At 42.7% G+C, this 17818-nt stretch overlaps 1 protein-coding gene across 1 annotated transcript in view; it reads left to right on the forward strand.

Annotated features, from left to right (window-relative positions):
• LOC110973839 (adhesion G protein-coupled receptor A3-like) overlaps positions 1 to 17818 on the forward strand; it is a 44119-nt gene that overhangs the window by 19039 nt on the left and 7262 nt on the right. The window contains exons 5-18 of the mRNA XM_022224984.2: positions 1746 to 1817; positions 1963 to 2034; positions 2340 to 2503; positions 3051 to 3431; positions 5712 to 5914; positions 6314 to 6460; positions 10586 to 10680; positions 11546 to 11804; positions 13910 to 14093; positions 14729 to 14830; positions 15341 to 15444; positions 15897 to 16027; positions 16403 to 16689; positions 17562 to 17628. Coding sequence (XP_022080676.2) covers positions 1746 to 1817; positions 1963 to 2034; positions 2340 to 2503; positions 3051 to 3431; positions 5712 to 5914; positions 6314 to 6460; positions 10586 to 10680; positions 11546 to 11804; positions 13910 to 14093; positions 14729 to 14830; positions 15341 to 15444; positions 15897 to 16027; positions 16403 to 16689; positions 17562 to 17628 — 2268 coding nt within the window. The remainder of the gene's footprint in view (positions 1 to 1745; positions 1818 to 1962; positions 2035 to 2339; positions 2504 to 3050; positions 3432 to 5711; positions 5915 to 6313; positions 6461 to 10585; positions 10681 to 11545; positions 11805 to 13909; positions 14094 to 14728; positions 14831 to 15340; positions 15445 to 15896; positions 16028 to 16402; positions 16690 to 17561; positions 17629 to 17818) is intronic.

Raw genomic sequence — 17818 nt, forward strand, 5'->3', positions numbered from 1 at the left:
CCCTGACACATCTGACATAAAATTTTGTAAGTTCAGAACACATTTTCTAATTTCCAGGAGTGATGAATGAATGCAAAGTACCTGCCAAATGAAAACTAATATCGGGTAGTTTGAAATCAATTCCGGTGATATTTCCATGTCACATGACAAAGATCAGATGTAACAGGTACCCCTAATTTCTGGAATTGCCTATACATACTGTACGTGCACATTGTATATTGCATGCATGTATGATGTCATTGCATGGCTATGAAGCGTCCAGTTCCTGCTTCATACAGAACCTTGTCGGTTTTTCTGAGGCTGGTGAAAGAACCCTGCTAAAGAGCATGCTACGGTAGTTCAGAGGTGCGGGCTTTGCTCGTCGCGGGTAGCAGGAGATATCAAAGACTGTCAACTTGTCCAGTTTTTATTTTTTTTGGAATGAAAATTTCCTTGCCTGTCTGGTCCACGAGTTCTTGTGCAGGCAACTGCGTTGAGCTTCGGTACATCTTCCGTGGTTGTGGGTCGGTTAGAGTTGCTAGAATTTGCCCATTAACGGTAGCCATTCTCAACTTCAAAAGACACTGACGTGATAATGTCATGGATTTTCCTTGCCTACAGATAATGTGCACATATTCCAAACAGTATTTTATCTTTTTAACCAATGCAGGCAATGCGTGTAAATTTCTTTTTTTTACCTCAAATGTACAGTACATACGTGTATCGTTGTGTTTTCATAGGCTTAGACACATCCGACCCCCCCTCCCATCTTTTTTCCTCGTCAGCGGGGGATGTTTTTGCCAAAGGAGCCAGTTTGTCCCACTCGGCCTGTTTACACAGAGGTGTTGTATAAACCACTCTGTCTCTCCTCTAAGATCTCGTTGGGATCAAGAGGCCCCGTGCTGAATATCTCCATGGCTTCTGGGCTGTTGTTGTGCTGTGGGGAAATTGCCTATTGATTGAGCCCCCCCCCACTTCCCCTCTTGCATGCACAAACCCTTTCTCAGCTGTAGACAGACAATGTATAACATTAAGAAAATTATAATTTATTTGTACTTATATTTTTGGGAAGATGATACAATCTATGTATATTGGTACAAGTTCATGTGCCTCCACTTATAAAATAGGCCTATATCTTGTCTTTAGTGATATAGAAATATTAACCCTAACCCTACATAGTACTGCAAATTACTACCGGTACTTGTAGTAAAATGCAGTATTCAGTGCTGTTCCTTGTAAGAGGACGTGACCTTATTGTTCCCTGAAGCCATGAAATAAAATAGAAAAGACAATGTACCATACAGTGCTTCGGCACTATGAATGCATGGCTTTATTGTTCTCTGTACAAGTAACAATGGAAGTAACCAAGCCAGAAGAAGTGATCTGAAGCGCTAGGTCCTTCAGGCTCAGGCTAATACTTGGTATTTTGTAGTACTGTGTAGTGTAAGCCAAACAATATGCTTGGCGGTGAGGGTTAAAGCAAAGTTCAGTGTTTTGTGCATTTGAGGATTATAAAGTCTCTCAAACTTGATGTAATGCATCTACACACATTGCCGTACTTTCATTGACCTATGACCTGGGGTATCCCTGTACATGTACATTTCAACACTGAGTTGAGAACAGAACATGTACCTTCTGCACGTCTTCTTTCTTTTCAGGAAAGATAAATGGGATTCTGTCCTTTAAAATGTTTATTGCCACATCCTGGAGAATGTCCTTTTTCGGTGTCATAAATTTCCGGAATTTTTATGCATGTTGTCCTCCAGGGACCTGTCCAGAAATCGGCTTGGTGGCGTCAACAACAGCATGTTTGTAGGCCTGGGCAATCTGGTTGACTTGTAAGTGCCACATTTTGTCTCGTTTTCATTCGTGCATCTCGTCAAATGTAGTCAAGAGTGCTTTGAAGCAGAGCGTGCAATATGCAGGTGTTTTCCTGAAAAAAAACCTTCATCCATATTCTTCCCTGTTTTATACTGTTTGCAGAAGTATCTCATACAACCAGATTTCCACCATTGCCGCTGCAAGTTTTGACAGGCTTCAAGAAATTGTTTATCTGTAAGTTGAGCATGAGATCACGTTTCTATCCTGTTGCAAATTTTGCTACACTCTGGCCTAAATGTAAATTCCTACAACCGGGCATTGCTGAAGGGAGAGGGTGAGCTGAATACAGGGCACTAATACACTGGAGGAGGTTTCATGTGTAGGATAGCGTACAGAAAAGCAAGGATGGTTCTATAAACCAATGAAAAATTGAGAACTGAGAGTTGGTGACGTTGAACAAAAAAGCAGAACAATAGAAGCCGTTAGAATTGCACCTCTTAGCTGTTTGAGCAATTGTCCCACCTCCCCTTTGGCCGCAGAGATTTTGCCTCCGACTATCTCGTGTGTGATTGCCAACTCAAGTGGATAGTGAGATGGATGAAGGACAACAAGGTGCGCATAGCCGACACCACGGTGTGCGCCTTCCCGCAGTCCATGCGAGGCGAGAAAGTCCGACAGCTCAAGAGGAAGGAGCTGCACTGTGGTAGGCTCTTCCTCTGTAGTTATTGACTCGTTGGTCCTTCATGCGAGTAGTACGATGCATTAGTTGTGTCTTGGCTGGAGAGATTTTTTGCACCTGTGGTTGTGGTGTTTTACCCTAATGCCCTGCATTTATCACTCTGTTACCTTAACAGAAGAACAGGTTTCATAGGTGGAGAGTAGTTGACAGGTCCATCAGACATGAGTCTGAAGCCAAATCTCAAGTCGGATCACAAGCAATGCATGATAGTACATTCTTTCACAGATCATTTGAATAGCTGCTGACTTGACTTCCAGACCAGATGACTTATGATGGTGGCTCTGTAGGGACTTGTGACCACCACAAGCAGGACACGAAAACAGGGTCTGTCAAAGGCCACACATTAGAATCACTGCATTTCATGTTTTTCATTGCCATTTTCAGTTGGGGTATTTCTTCAAATGTTTAACAGGTTGTGGATTAGGCAAAAGTCTTTGAGTTTCTGCTCAGCGGCCACCAGACGGTTTTTGAATGTAAACCCTGTTTTGTCTCTCGCGCCCTGCCTGTGCAGACTGGCCGCTGGAGCTGCCCATGTTCGAACTGGAGCCCGACAACAGCCAGGTGGTGTTCAAGGGGGATACCATCCCCATCGAGTGCCGGGCCACCTACCTGGAGGGGGCGGAGGAGCGCATCCAGTGGTTCAAGAGTGGCCGGCTGCTCAAGACCAACCTGACGGCCGGCGTCAACATCACCACCACGGTGTTGCGGGACCAAGCCCGCATCCGCAGCACGCTGTTGCTCTACAAGATCCAGATGGACGGCACCAGCATCTGGGACATCGAGTGTCGGGTCACCACCTCGCGGGGCATCAAGCGCAAGAGGGTCACCGTTATCATCCTGGACAATAATGACACCAAATACTGCCCCCCCAAGGAGACGCTGGACAACCGAGGTAAAGCGCTTCCTTCCTACACCCCACCCATTCTAAGGCGGTCTGCAGCTCATCAAATTCTGGATTCTTCAGAAAAAAAGCCTGTACACAGTTGCCTCATCATTCTCCCGTATCTGACAGGCGTTGATAACGTGCCAGATTTCACGAAACCAAAGCAAACGTTCAGAAACTGACCAGAGTACAAAATATTTTCACTCTTGTGACTGAAAGAGGATCCTGAAATGTATTCTGGTTTCTTGGCATTAAATGACAAGGGACCAAAATCCCTCCGGTATGCGAGTTAATTACTCCAGGTCTGCCTCATCTCCACGCTAATGCTCAGATAAATTGCTTTCAGTCCACAGCAGGGAATGTCTCATTATAGAAAAAAGTATATGTTGGCCTTTGAACCTTGCCTTGGGATACCAGACGGGGCTAGCTTCTTCATACATATTTTAAGACAGGATGCTGCATTGATGTCATGGGAAGGCTTGCCGACTTACGCATTCTCTCTTCCAGAAAGGAGGACATGATCTCCTTTGATGGAAAAGAGTTTGAAGGCTGATTAAAATTGAATCCTGACCTGTCCTCGTATGGCTTGAACTTCAGCATACACTGTACATGTACATGTACATATACAGAGCAGTTCAGGAATGCTCCACAGTACACAGTCTTGCTGACATGACACACTTAAAAATCCAGTTGACTTTGATCCAAGGCATAACGAAGCCATCTGGTTACTAAATCATGAGCAGTTGGACAGCTCCAAAAAAAAAAAAAGAAACCAGAAAAGAAAGAAACTGGCTCTTCTGTGCAGGCAGTCGTCAAGAGCTGGCCCAAGAGCTGGCCGCAGCAACCAACCTTCCCCCCCCCTCCCTTGTCAGTGAGCTCTCTTGTGGTGTGCAGAGGGGATCAGCCCCCAAGCTGGAATAAGTATTACCCCAAATTGGAACATCAGGCAAACTAGCTGGCAACTCCTCTGGGGTCCATGGGGACAGTATCAGTTTCTCCTCCCATGACACTCCATTCAGATACTGTTGGGTTCAGATGTTAATCAGTACCGGCTGGCACTGTTAAGGTCATTAGAATGCTTTTTAGTGTATTGCATTTAAAGGATGCTGTGTCATTTTATATGCATTGTAGGCCTACATATATGTATCTGTATTTTGCTTTTTCTCGAGTTCTTAAAAGTTTTGATGAGGTTTGAATTTTAGTGAAAGTAAACATGCATTTATACATGTGCATCAAATTAATACAGATTTCTTGATTTGACATGTATGAATATCTCTCTTCCCCCAACACAATAGCAGATTTCAGAATATCATTTCTTCTAATGTGAAGTACTTTTGAACCCGAGTTAATTGTTACGTGATGAGATTCAGTCACAAGAGTTTTCATTATGGGAAGGATAGGCCCCCAGGGGGCGGAGACACTCGAATAGAAGAGGGTGGGTGATTAGTTGTGTCACTGCCCAACACCTGAGACAAATGAGAAAGTTCTTTTGCTTTGAACTGTGAAGGAGGAGCCCCACGTAAACTGAAAGTGGGTTGCCTTTGCCTTCTTTTGGCTTGTTTTTATACTTCATGTATTCAAGCTTTCGGTAATTAACTACATAGTTTTCTTTTATAAAGTGTTGAACATTTTTCATTTCTTCTCTTTTAATCTCTTCTCTTAAGTTACTCCATTTAATTTGTTAGACGCATAATCTTTTTGCCTAAATTGATTACACTTTATTGTTTGTGACAGAGAATCTCTGTGTAAATGTGGAACAGGTTTCCCCCTTGTGTATTATTGTCATCATTAAACCTGTCTTTTCCCTGCCCAATTTCTTAGTTATTTTAAGGTCTATTATTCTCTTAAGGTGAATTTTACTTTGTATCTTTTGATAAACTGATGCCCAGTTTGAATTATTCCATTTAATTTTTTTAGTTGCAATATCTTATTGCTTTCATGTACCAATATTCTGATGCTTTAAATTCCTTTTTCATTCCAGGAACTTTATTTTCATTTCCCATTCCTCTTCCTTTGTGTTCATACCAATACATCCAAGAACACAGTTCTTTCCACTTTTGAATTATATTGAATTTTCTATTACTTTAACTAGACACATTAACAATATTGAGAATACTATTTAGTTTAATTTTCATGTACTTTTTACCCCAGCCTAGGATTGGATTAGCAGGCCTCTTGGCCACAGTGAATTTCACTTTTGTTCAACCTGGCCGTCTTAGATTGGTTTGTCCATGCATCCCTGTTTCCCCTTCATTTCGCCTATTTTTGAATTTTATTAATTTATTGCAGGTACTTTCAACTGGCCTGAGACCATTGCGGGCATCACGGAGAGCATTGTTTGCCCCCATGGGGTGGGCACCAGCCACATGGGCTCCTTCTCCCAGGCAGTTGCCACTAGGAAGTGCAACTTGAGGGGAGTCTGGGAGGACCCAGACACCAGCCAGTGCGAATATGCTAATGAGCTGACGTGGCGTCTAGAGTCGGCCTCTCTGGTGAGTGGGAGAGCTGCTGCAGCAGAGTTGTTGAGCATCAAATTTTTGCTTATTATGGAAGAGGTTTTGCCGTGTACGAGGTGTTTCTCTCTAATTAGCTGCCTCTACCCCCCAACATTTATCCCTGATCCTTGTAGCTGTGAAAGTGGCCAAAAAGTCTGGTACACCTCAAAGCACTGCAGCACTATTTTAGACACAAGTTCAGAAGCTAGACAGTAACTTTGTTGATCCGCTGAGCATGGAAGGTTGATATAAGTAAGCATACAAACACTTGTTCAGCCCAAAAAAAGCACTTCACCACTTCAAGGAGATCTGTGTTCGCAGAAAAAAAGCTTCCCTGTGTTTGAACACACAGAGCCCACAGTCTTCATCGTGTGTGTGGGTTTTTTTTTTTTCTAGATGACCTACAACAATCTGACCATGGCTGTGCCCATAGCTAAAGAGATTGAAAGCAGCACTGCCGACCCAGCGGTCATCCAAGACAAGATGGACATTACGTTCATTGCGCGGACACTGGACAAATTCAGCAGATTGAGAAATGTGGAGGTGAGCCATTTTTTCCATAGAGTCACCTTAATTAATCCGTAATTTCTGTCCAGTCACCAATTTTTTTTGATAGAGAATGCCTTATTTGCCCTTTGCCAGTGTAATTTTCTTTACTCTTGTTAGCTGGAAAGAAATTGTCCATTGTGGGCATGAACTGCAACGGTTGTTGGGATTATTGCTTGCTTGAATCTAGGAGGGTTTATGCCTCCATCCATTAAAAGTGACAGCAATTAATATGTAGGTTGAGTTATTGCAAAGGAGCAGATAGAAGGGTGGTACACCTCTTGATAGTGCTTAATACAGTCACTGCCGAGCGGTTGTCATCACGGCCCATGGCAAGCAGTAAATCACACGGAAAATCGGCAGTTACAGTCCGAAACCCATTTGTCCTATGAGGCTCAACAGCAGTTCTGTAAATGAGTATTCTTAAAGTTACAAGCTGGCTGTGTTTGTCCAAAATCCAGCTTGCATATTTTCTGCATGATATGCCAAGGTCTAGATGAAATTCACAACTTCTGCTCCTTTGCCAACTCAAGGATGCATGGATGCCTGTACATGTACATGTATATGGCGGGCTGGGCTGTTTTTGAACAGCACAACTCCGAGACGAATCTCAGGGGAAGTGACCTCAGCAGGTTAATTTATAAATCACTCTGGCCGTCCTCGGGCGGTTGCCTGCCAGTGGTGTCTCAGCCAGCACTCCCTGAGAAACAAGACTGCGCCCGGCCCACTACTGGGCAAAAAAAAAAAAAATCCCGCCTAATAGGAGCCTACAGCTTGTAACCCAACCCTGCAAACATTCTTCTTTGCACAATCCCTTGGAACAAGAACTAAGCTTTTTTTTTAACAAGACCCCCAGGCATCCATTGGTATTTGTGTCCAGTTATCCATATTTTCCACCAAAAAAGAAGTAAATCCCGGGACGGATGCCGGTTTGTTCCATGGGGGGGGGGTTATTGGGTGGCACAGAGTGACCCACGGGTTGTGGTAGAGCTGGATTGGAGACTACCCCTGAAGCAACTGGAATTTGATAATACTGAAAGAATTTCTATTGTGTAGGATGAATGAGTTCTTATATTTGATAGCTGTGACCCTTCTTTCTTGGATCATTACAATAACCAAGTGATTCTATTCCCTGTGTAAGAGAGTGCAGATGGAAATAGACACATGTATGTGCGTTTACTCAGCTGTTTGTTTTCAGTGAGTCAAATTTAGTGATGTACATCCAGCTACTGTACATGTCATCTTTTGGGCTGCAGCAAGTGGCATAAACCGATAATAATAACAATAATCCTAATTACCATTTTTAATGGATTTTTTTTTTTTTCTAGAATTCAATACTATGAGTAATGTTTTTTGTCCACACCGCTGGAGAATGACCAGAGTGATGCTGTGGTACAATTGAACACCCAAAATACATGAATTTACCACCACTGTTCTGCCAATCGGGGCATTGATTACAGACAAATATTAGCATTTTATTTCACATTTCAGTGCATTTTGCAGACTTGCATGAATAGAGCCAAAATTTTTTTTTTGCTGCAAGTAACATCCTCAAATTCTGTCGTCTTTGACAGTCGCAGTGAGTGCCACTTATGCACACTCACGGTAATATTTAAGAATCCATGCATCAAAAGGCCAAATTGAATGAAGAGCGAGATTCCATGTACATAATCTGTACATGTACATTGTAGTTTATGCAAATATACATATACAGTACATATGTATTCATAGTATAGGGGGCCTACTAGTTAGCTTGTGGAAATCCGATGGCATGTTTGAGCAGCACCGCTCTGACATTTTAGGTGTATGCCCATGTGGCAGAATTTCCCTTTATTTTTTCCTCCCTGGCAAAAGAAAATTGATTGCATGTGAACCGCCCAACCTTGATTGCCTTGACCACATGATTAAGGGGGGCTGTGACAAGTCCCGCCCCTCAGGGAGCATTGCCTTCTCCCTCAATTGCTTAGAACTGTCTCCGGGATCATGCGAGGACACTGACCTCCCCTTTGCCCCTCTGCACCTTGCCTTGATGTGTCGGTTCAAGGCCTCTGTATCAGGCAGGGACGGTCTCAACAGCCAACATCTTGCTGTCCAAACACAGGCAGGAAGTATTGTGTGGCTCTCTGGGCATGCCAGTGTGATGCAGAGTTTCTATTGGATGGCATGTAAATACTACAAAATTGGAATATTTCACAGTGTGATCAATTTTGCTTTCACTTTTTATCAGGATTGTTGACACTCAGTTTTTTGTTCTGAGAGTTTTCAAAGGCAACCGCGAGCGAAAAATTTTGCGGATGATCCTGTAAAAACATTCCCATTAATTCATAGGATCTTGACGTTTTAAATTATTTTCTAATGTGTTTTGTTTTTTTAATTAAGTAATTTCAATGAAAAATGCCGGTTCCATCATTCCAAAATAAATCTGTCGCATTTGCATTTTCATTATGCACAGAAGCATACTGGAAAAAGTAGGTGGTAATAATGACTTTAATGTGAAAAAATGTATTGTCAAGTCCTGTCTGAGTGCACAATTACAGTGTGAAAGGAGCTCAACTGCATTTTTTAAGATTTCAAACAAGTCAATTCATTGAAAGAAATTTTAAAAACTAGATTTTGCTGTTTTCGTTACTAAAAAAAATTTAAATTGTACAATTTTTAATAGCGTGTGTATTAGGGTTTATTATTATTTCTTAAGTTGTAGTAATAAGATATTCTGGAACCGATGTGCCTTTTAGAGTGACTTCAGCAATGAATGACAAACCTTTTTTACAGAGACAGTTTGATGGGATGGCTATTGGCCTGAATCCACATTGATAAAGTGTCATTTGTATTACAAGATCCCAACTTCCCTGAAATGAAGTCTGATTTCCCGTTTAAATCTCCTCATTTCAAATGGTTGTTCTTTAACAAGACGGCCAACTTTAACTATATACATGTACATGTAAGAACTATTGTGTAAAATTTAACTTGCGTTGGCAAGCCCTTTCTCAGTGAAATTACATTGAAAATGATTAGGAGTACTGTTATTGAGCTATCCTGATAAAAATAGCAACAAATTTACAGTTTCAAAACCAGACACTGAAATCTACACCTGAGTGGGGGTTTTCTTAACCTGTCAGTGCATTTATTATGTACATGTACAGTACATGTATGTAATATGCATTGTAACTGATAATACTGGGCCGGGCGCCAAGTACCAGTTGTGGGCACAGGAGAATACATATGTGTCTTTACAACAGCCCCCCTCGGCAAATTCCTCCCTTGTTTAGGTGACCCGTCAAGTCCTTCATTTATCACTCACTCCTCACTACTCAATTTGCTGGGCCCTCTTGAACTTGCGAGCGTCAGAATTCTTCGCCTTTTTTATTATTTGAAATTCTTCAGTTGTCTTTGCTTACCCGCCTGATTTATTTGTTACATCTGCCAGGAAATGTGAATTCATCCCTATATTTTGTGGGTTTGGGTGCCAGATATGCAGTCATTCACACTGACTTCTTTATATATTTTGTGTTGCTTCTAATTGGCAAATAAATTAATATTAGGCATGACCAAACAGTGATTCAAGTCATGAGATCCTACCAAATGAAGACCAAACATAAGAAGGGTTGATCATTATGTGAATAAAAGCATGCCAGAAACTGATGGCCCTTTCAAAATGCATCTATATGTGTAACCTTTTTTCTTTTCACATGATGAGAGGCTTTCTCTCTCAAAATTGAATGTAAGATTCCAGGGCCCAAATGGTTGACTGTTTCCTCTGTTTCTTTCTGATTCCCATTTCTAATTAGTTTGATTGTGTATTTTTTATTCGAGGACAGACCATGAATAATGAAAGCATTAACTCCTTTGTTGATGGTTTTTGTTCACCTCGCAGTCATGAGTACCTTGTCTCTCCTAATAAACAATCTTGAGCAACAATCATTGTTTTAGAATCACGTTCCTTGTGGTCTTGACAGCTCATCCTTCAAACCAATTCCGAACACCCTGCGTAAACAGGATTCTGACATATCACCTTCCCACTTTTGGTTTTCTTTTTCAGCCTGATACATTGTTTATGACCTCCGATGAGTGTATAATTTTGGGGGGGGGTTTCCTCCCCTTTTGGCCTTTTTTCCCTTGCAGTTGGGTGAGGTGATGATCAACATTGCCAGCAACGTGATGGAGGTGAGACCGGAGATCTTGAAGCAGAGCCAAGCCTACAATCAGGCCTGCAGCAAGTAAGTAGGAGGGACACCGATCATGGGTGTGGCTCTCCCGAGGGGGAAGGGGTAGAAGGAGGGAGGGAGAGGGGTAAAGCACTCAGCAGTTACCAGACTGACAAACCATCAGCAGTGGAGGGAAGCCAATAAGCCTTTTGCGAGTTCAATTTGAATAAAATCTGGTACACTGAGTTCTTTAACTTCACGGGAGCATAACAATTTGAATTCTCCATACTAAAACCACTGTTGCTATACCTCGTGATTCGGGGCAAGCTTTTGCTCAGTTACATAAGAGACGCCTGGCAACAATACACTGTTCTCAAGTGTTTTTAGTCTGGGGAATTCAAATTGTTGCATTTATGTGCAATCAGATAACTCAGTGTACCAAATTTTATTCAAATTTAACTTGCAAACAGCTTATTCTGAGGCAATTTTGTCGAATCCAGCTTTCCTCTTTTCTTGCTCTTTTTCTTATCTTTTTCCCCGTCCTTTTCCTGGGAGAGGAGAGGGGGAGGGGCATCCCTCCCCTCCCGTGATCTTTACGGTGTACTTGTATCATGTTGGTCGTTTTGTACTTGTGTTTGGTATTTTTATCTGTGCTTCTGCACCATTCTCCTTCAAGTTGCCAGATTTGAATGGATAGGAGACGAGGTTGACATTACAGTCTTTAATTTGGAAGCAGATGTTGTTGAACAGAAATCCATGTCATTTGTGGGTGCTAGTCCCAGCTGAGGATGCTTGTGATTTTTTTTTTTTTTTGGTCTCGGAAGATCCTGGGAAAGGTCGAGTGTGCGTTGCATGTATTTTTGTGCGTGGATTGCCAAACCTTTATTGTTGGGATAAAACATGAAATTGGTAATAATGTCCCTTTGTTTTATCGCAGGATCGTACAGTCCCTGGAGAAGTTTGCTCAAGAGGTCCCCCGGTCCTCTGGCCAGGTCTTCAACCACAAGGCAGCCAACATTGCCATGGAGGTCTTCAACTTGGACACCGACACGTTCACTGGCATGGCCTGTGCCTCGTTCAGGACATCCCCGCTGCCTGCCAATGCTCCGTTGGACCAGGAGACAGGTCTGCAGGATTTCAGGTGCTTCATGGGCGACACCGACGCAACCAGCACCCAGATGACACGATCCAAGGGGGTAAATTAAAGACCTTTGTTTTGCAAGAATGGGCAAGTTGCCATCACTATTAACCCTAATCCCCAAGGGTGTATGTAAAATCATGTTGAAATCGGAGGATTTGGGACTGCTAGGGATAGGCTGTTTCATAACCCATGTTATCTCGTCATTACTGGCAATAATCTGATCACTTGAAAATGTTCAGATATTTCTCATTGATGTAAAAAATTCGGGTTTGATGTTGTCTGGTGAAGAACTAGAAGTACATGTAATTACTTTGTTCCTTGAAGTTGTTCTTTTTCCCAGATTTGGGAACGATTTTGATCTGAAGTAAGGAAAACATGGAAACAAACAAGGTGTGATGACTTTGGTCAAGCAAAATAATTCATTCTGACAAATTTTCAAACACATGAAAAAATTGTTTTAACTGACTTCACGTTAAGGGAAGCTACCAGAGTATTGACTAGAAAAGGAAGGATCAAAAGTAATTATTTTTCAGGTACTGGTGACCGATTCTCAACAGTTTTTGTGCAGAAAGTGTACGGCTGTGGATTACTTATAATATTGAATAAGGGTTGGATGAACGAAGCTGAAGGTTTTATCCAATAAGCTAAGTCAGGTCTTTGGATCTTGGCAATTGTATGGACACCGTTCGGATGATTGTCAACTATCCTCCCCCCCCGTGCATTCTGTCAGGTTTAAAGAATGCGGCGTGATTTGGGGATAAGACAGGTTTTTTTGGGAAGAGGAGGTAAGTATTGATATTACCAAATTCAATTGGAGTTGTTTATTTTGTAGGCCATCAGCCTCGAGTCGTGGGCAGCCCGTTCCATCTTTTTCCTCCCCCCCCTTTCCTCGACCAAAAAAGGAACAGGGATAACCTGATTATCCGGAGGCGGTTGCTCGTGACTCATCTAATGGGATGGCATAACTAACCCGCTTGGAGTCTGCTGCCTGATTTGTCACGGGCAACAACGACCAGACAGCCAGCCAGTTAAAAAAAAAAAAATGCGCTGCCCTTTTCGGATGTACGCAAGGTGCATGGGTGAAGCACAGGTGCTGGAAGGAATGGATACATTCTGCTGGACGAATGGCTGGCTTTAATGGGATCGTGCAAGATTGGTTTTTCAGACGTATGATTTCATTTTTTTTTTTTTTAAGAAATAGAGTAAGATTCTCTACACAGAGATTCTCTGCTTTGCCGTTGAGGGCTTGAAGCTAGAGTGTTGCTCTTTTTATGACGAAAAATGAAAAAAAAAATTCAAATTGGGTTTTTGTGCTCTTGGAGGATGTTCATATAAAACTGTTGGAAAATCAAAACCTGTTTTGAGGCTTTTGGAGAGTGTCCCAATATCCAATAAATTGTGTTCGTTACTGGTGACAATTTGAACAGGCTGTACCAGTAGGTTTTGGATTGCTTTCAGTCGCTCTGAATTTTTGAACGGCTTAATGTATTAGACATTGTGTAGGTATTTGGACGCCGAGGGCTAATGAACTTGCTTCAGTTTCAGGTTTGCTTGAAGTGTTAGTTTGGCTCAGAACTATTAAACTAGTCCATGTGAATGATTCACAGTACATTGCATCGTCAGATATTGCCTCAAAGACAAATTGTAAACTTCACCATGAACTCAATGCATTATTGTTAATCATCCATTCTTCAAACTTCATTTTGATCACATGTGGCACCAGAGGCCCAAATGCATTAATCCTTATAGTCCTCAATCCTCCAATTTCAGTAGGTTTTTACTTGCATCCTAGGGGGTTAGGGTTTTAAGAATTCTTAAACACCATTATTCAAAAAACAATTCTCCCCCTACCAACAAATTCAAAAGATTGAAAAAACATCCTCAGTCTTGTTGGAATGAGATTTAAAACAATTTTCACAGCTAATACTGAGGCTCACTTACCCCGGTACAAAAGCTGTCAACACAAAGACTCAGTTTCTTTATCAAACTGATGATGCTGAGTCTTTATTCCTTTGGCAGTAAATAAATCTGAACATTCCAATGTCTTTGCTTTGCGAGTATAGATTTTCTTCTCTGGTAGCATATTTTTCGGAATTGTTCCTAGCTGTAAATCAGCATAGGTTTGAGTTTTTCAGACACGGAATGCTTCTCTACAAATAGGTTGTGGAAGCGTCCATCCAGCTCCCGAGTTCAGTGGTTGCCAAGGTGACAGAGGATAACTTTCAGCTGCAGTTTTTCATCTACAAGAACAGCCAGCTCTTCCCCTCTGTCACCAACTCCTCGAACACGGCAGAGGACCGAGGAAGGAGGCGGGTTGCCGGCCAAGTCATATCCAGCAAGATCGGTGAGTGTCAAAGGAGAGGGGACAACCCCTTGCAAGGAGGAATGTTGGAAATGGTGGGCCTCGCAGAGTTTGCCAGGGGGATGAAATGGCTGGTTTATTTTGCCCTGTAGTTTGAAATTTCAAATGTTTTGGCGAGTTGGAGAAGTTGAATATGCTTTCCACATTTCAGGCAGACTTTAGACATTATGGACACGCGCCTTTTTAAAACTTTGTCTTCAGCATTTTTCATAGTGGATAATTTTGAACTATATGAGGAACTCTTGATCCATTGTGCGAGGCTTAAATATGGCATTGGAGTTTTGGGCATGCATTTGACATTTTTAAACCAATGAACCCTACCTACTCCAAAGTTGGCTTTTCAGTAATATTGAAAGATGCAAAATTACAGGGAGGGTTAAATGTCCAAATGTTATAAGTACAAGAAAGAGCAAAAAACTAAAAGCTTTAGACCAGGTTTGGTCAATGAAAGAAACTCCCAAGTATCAAAACCAAAGCAAAGGTATAAGTTCCCCCCCCCAAAAAAAATTTCAAAACATTTCAATAAATTACACCAGTGCTGTGTATAAATAAACGGAATCCCAAGAATTTTCATTTTGAATCGTTTGATTGTTGTTTGATTTCTTCCCACCTGACAGCCGGTTCCAGTGTTCGCAATATCACCAGCCCAGTCATCCTCAACTTCAGAACACCAGCTGGGGGTCGCGACCAGGTCCCTGGATACTGGGATTATACCACTTGTGAGTTGTCTTTTTTTTCCCCGGCTGTCCTTGATAGCGCTTGACCGACTTTGCATTGCTGGATGAAGTTGGTCTGTGTATGCTTATATCATCACTCTTGGCTTTGTTCGTGATCTGGGCAGAGATTGGTGGGAGTTGAACGGCATTGGTCACACATGCAGTAAAAGGACTTAAACATAACAGTAGCAGCCTTTTCCTGAAATTTGTCACATGTTGTCCTTATTTGTGTATTCTGAAACTCGTTCTGCTTGAGAGCAACATGCAGGCTATAACTGGAGGGAAAACCCAAAGAGTGGGTTTGGCAGTTTGGGATAAAAGTTCCAGATTTTTAATGACATTGGTGTCAAAAATAATAACAGGACACGGAAAACTCCCGAAGGCTCATCAAGAAGAAAAAAAAAACTGTATTGTGGTGCAGGTGATCTCAGAAGAAAAAAAATTGTTGGGGGGGGGTTCCTTTAAAGTCTTGTCATCACCGGTCATTTCGTGTCTGACATTCACCATTTGCAGATCCAGAGGGCGCTTGGATGAGTCGTGGCTGTACCATCATCAGGCAGACTGGCAACCTGACCACGGTGCACTGCAACCATCTCACCAATTTTGCCCTACTCACGGTGAGAACATTTGGCGCAAGAATATGGGGGGGGGTTGGAGGAGGATCGGGGTGTGTATTAAAGCAGGAATGGAACCCCCTAATTGAGGTAGGATAAGCGTGGCTTGATGAGGACAGCTGACTTTCCGTAGCTCAAAAGTGGTAACTGTGAAGTGTAGTTTGTCACTGGTTCCCTGCTGGTCGATGCTCACAACCAGTAAGTCAGATGTCGGCAACAGGCATTTCAAAGGTGCAGCTTGCATATCTAGAGCTTTCCTTCCAGATTAATTTGTTATCAAGCCGTCATAAACCATTGAAAGTCAGTCACATAACTTTTCCTCTCAGCTCGCGTCACCAGATTACAAGGCCCTCCTTTCGCCTCGATCCCTCCCCGTTTTATTTTAATCCCTGGCTCGTGATTTTGATTTTCTGATTGAGAGATCTTTTTTTCCCTTCCTGTCCTTTCCCCGTCAGGATACCACATCCTCCGGCGGGGTAAGTAAGGTACGTAGCATCGATCTCCTGCATCCAGCCATCTACGTAGGCAGTCTGATCTTTGTGGTCTTCGTCTTCTGGACCATGGTCAGCTACATCTGCTTCAACAGGTAGGATCCAAAGTTGCCCGCAACTGGAGTGCCGCCTTCATTAAGCCAACAATAGCGCAAGCAAAATGTAAATCTGATTTTTTTTTTATGTCAAAAACCTGGAGCTCACTTGCAAAGGCACGTATGATAGGAATCCCCCATACACTGAATAGTATCTCTCCCGATTGACACCTGTACCACAGCAACAGTGCCCTCAGTTGTTCAGAAAAGCACAGGACAGTTTCAGACGTTCAAAAAATTGCACTGTTCAATGCTTTCAATCTGAAAAGGGTATCGGATAGTTTTCAGTCGTTGAAGAAGGGTGTGAAGTTCTGCAGAAAGCGCATCCAGGAAAAGAATCCATCACCAGTACCTTTCAACCGTTGTCATCAACAGCAACATCCGACTGAAGCGGAAGTGCCGCCACTCCCTCATGAATATGTGCTTCGGCTTCCTCAACCTGGTCATGTTCTTTGCCGGCGGCGTCAACAGGACTGAGCCGCTGCTCCTCTGCCGGGTGGTGGGGCTGGGCATCCACTACTTCAGCCTGTGCTGCCTGCTGTGGATCGGCATCGGGGCCCGGAACCTGCTCAAGGGGTTGACCCGCAAGGAGCGGGTGCTGCCCCCCGGCGAGGCACCCCCACCTCCCAGGCCAATCCTCCGCTTCTACTTCATGGGATGGGGTGAGAGTCGAAAGCGTAGGATCGCACCAACATTTCTTCAAAATGCCCATGTTACAAGCACAGTCTCCTCTCAAAATCTCCATATTAGTTTTTATACCTACCCATGCCAAAGGCATCTTTATCCAATACCTGGAGGGTTTTGGCGATGCTCATTGCTATAGCCATTGCAGGCCATGCTTGTTGAACCTGTTTTATATATTCTACACCTTTTACTTTTACTGATTTCAGGGTATGGCTTTCAGAAACCTATCTCATAGTTTGGACAGGAAGTTTAAAAAGACTGATCTTATGCATGATTTAGAATTATTCATCAGAGCACAGTTAGGCTGCCCTGTAATTTACCTCATTGCTGCATTTTAACTTCTTCTGTCTTAGCCCCGCTTTAAATTCAAAATGGCAGACTTGTGACTATAAAGGTGAATAAAGGTGAAGGTACAACTGTCTTTGTAAACTAGTGGTCCTGTGATATTGAACGGGGCTTCACTCCTGCCTTTATCGTTCAATTGTCTGGCTCATGCCCTGTGTTCAGCCTCACCGTTTTAATTCTGTTTCACATAGGACCTCAGCTTGTGGCTTTTGTTGAGAAAAATGCACTGAGTCATCGTTTGGACTCCAGGCATAGGCGTGCAGACGAGCTTTGTGTGGAGCTCCTATATGCCGGAATCTCTGAATAATCAAATTCGAGTCAGCGGGAGAATTGTGAATGCTGACGCGGGTATTTTGAAAACAGAAATTCTTGAAAACCCCCCGGGAACTCATCCCGCACATGCAAATTCCCACCGGCAGGAAGTGGTTAAAGGTGTTTTTTTTTAAATATGCCTGAATTGGAGATGTCATCTTGACTCATGTTTCTGGATGTTCCTATCTTGCAGGCATTCCCATGATTGTTGTAGGCATTACTGCAGCAGCAAATATCGGCAACTATGGCGGGGAACAAATGTAAGTGACTGTGAGATTGACTTCTTGAAAAGTATGCTACCTGAGCCAAAGTAAACTCGACTGGCATTAAACCGTTGTCCTGACTTGTTTTGGACTATGCAGCCTTTAAAAGAGGCCTGATGTGTTCTGGAACCCAGTTTTATATAGCTGCTCTGTAGAAAATTGATTTCAGCAAAGTTTGAGCTAAGCT

Source organism: Acanthaster planci, linkage group LG13, assembly GCF_054643075.1.
Source record: "Acanthaster planci isolate LZ-2023a linkage group LG13, COTS_SCS, whole genome shotgun sequence".
NCBI classification, from domain to species: Eukaryota; Metazoa; Echinodermata; class Asteroidea; order Valvatida; family Acanthasteridae; genus Acanthaster; species Acanthaster planci.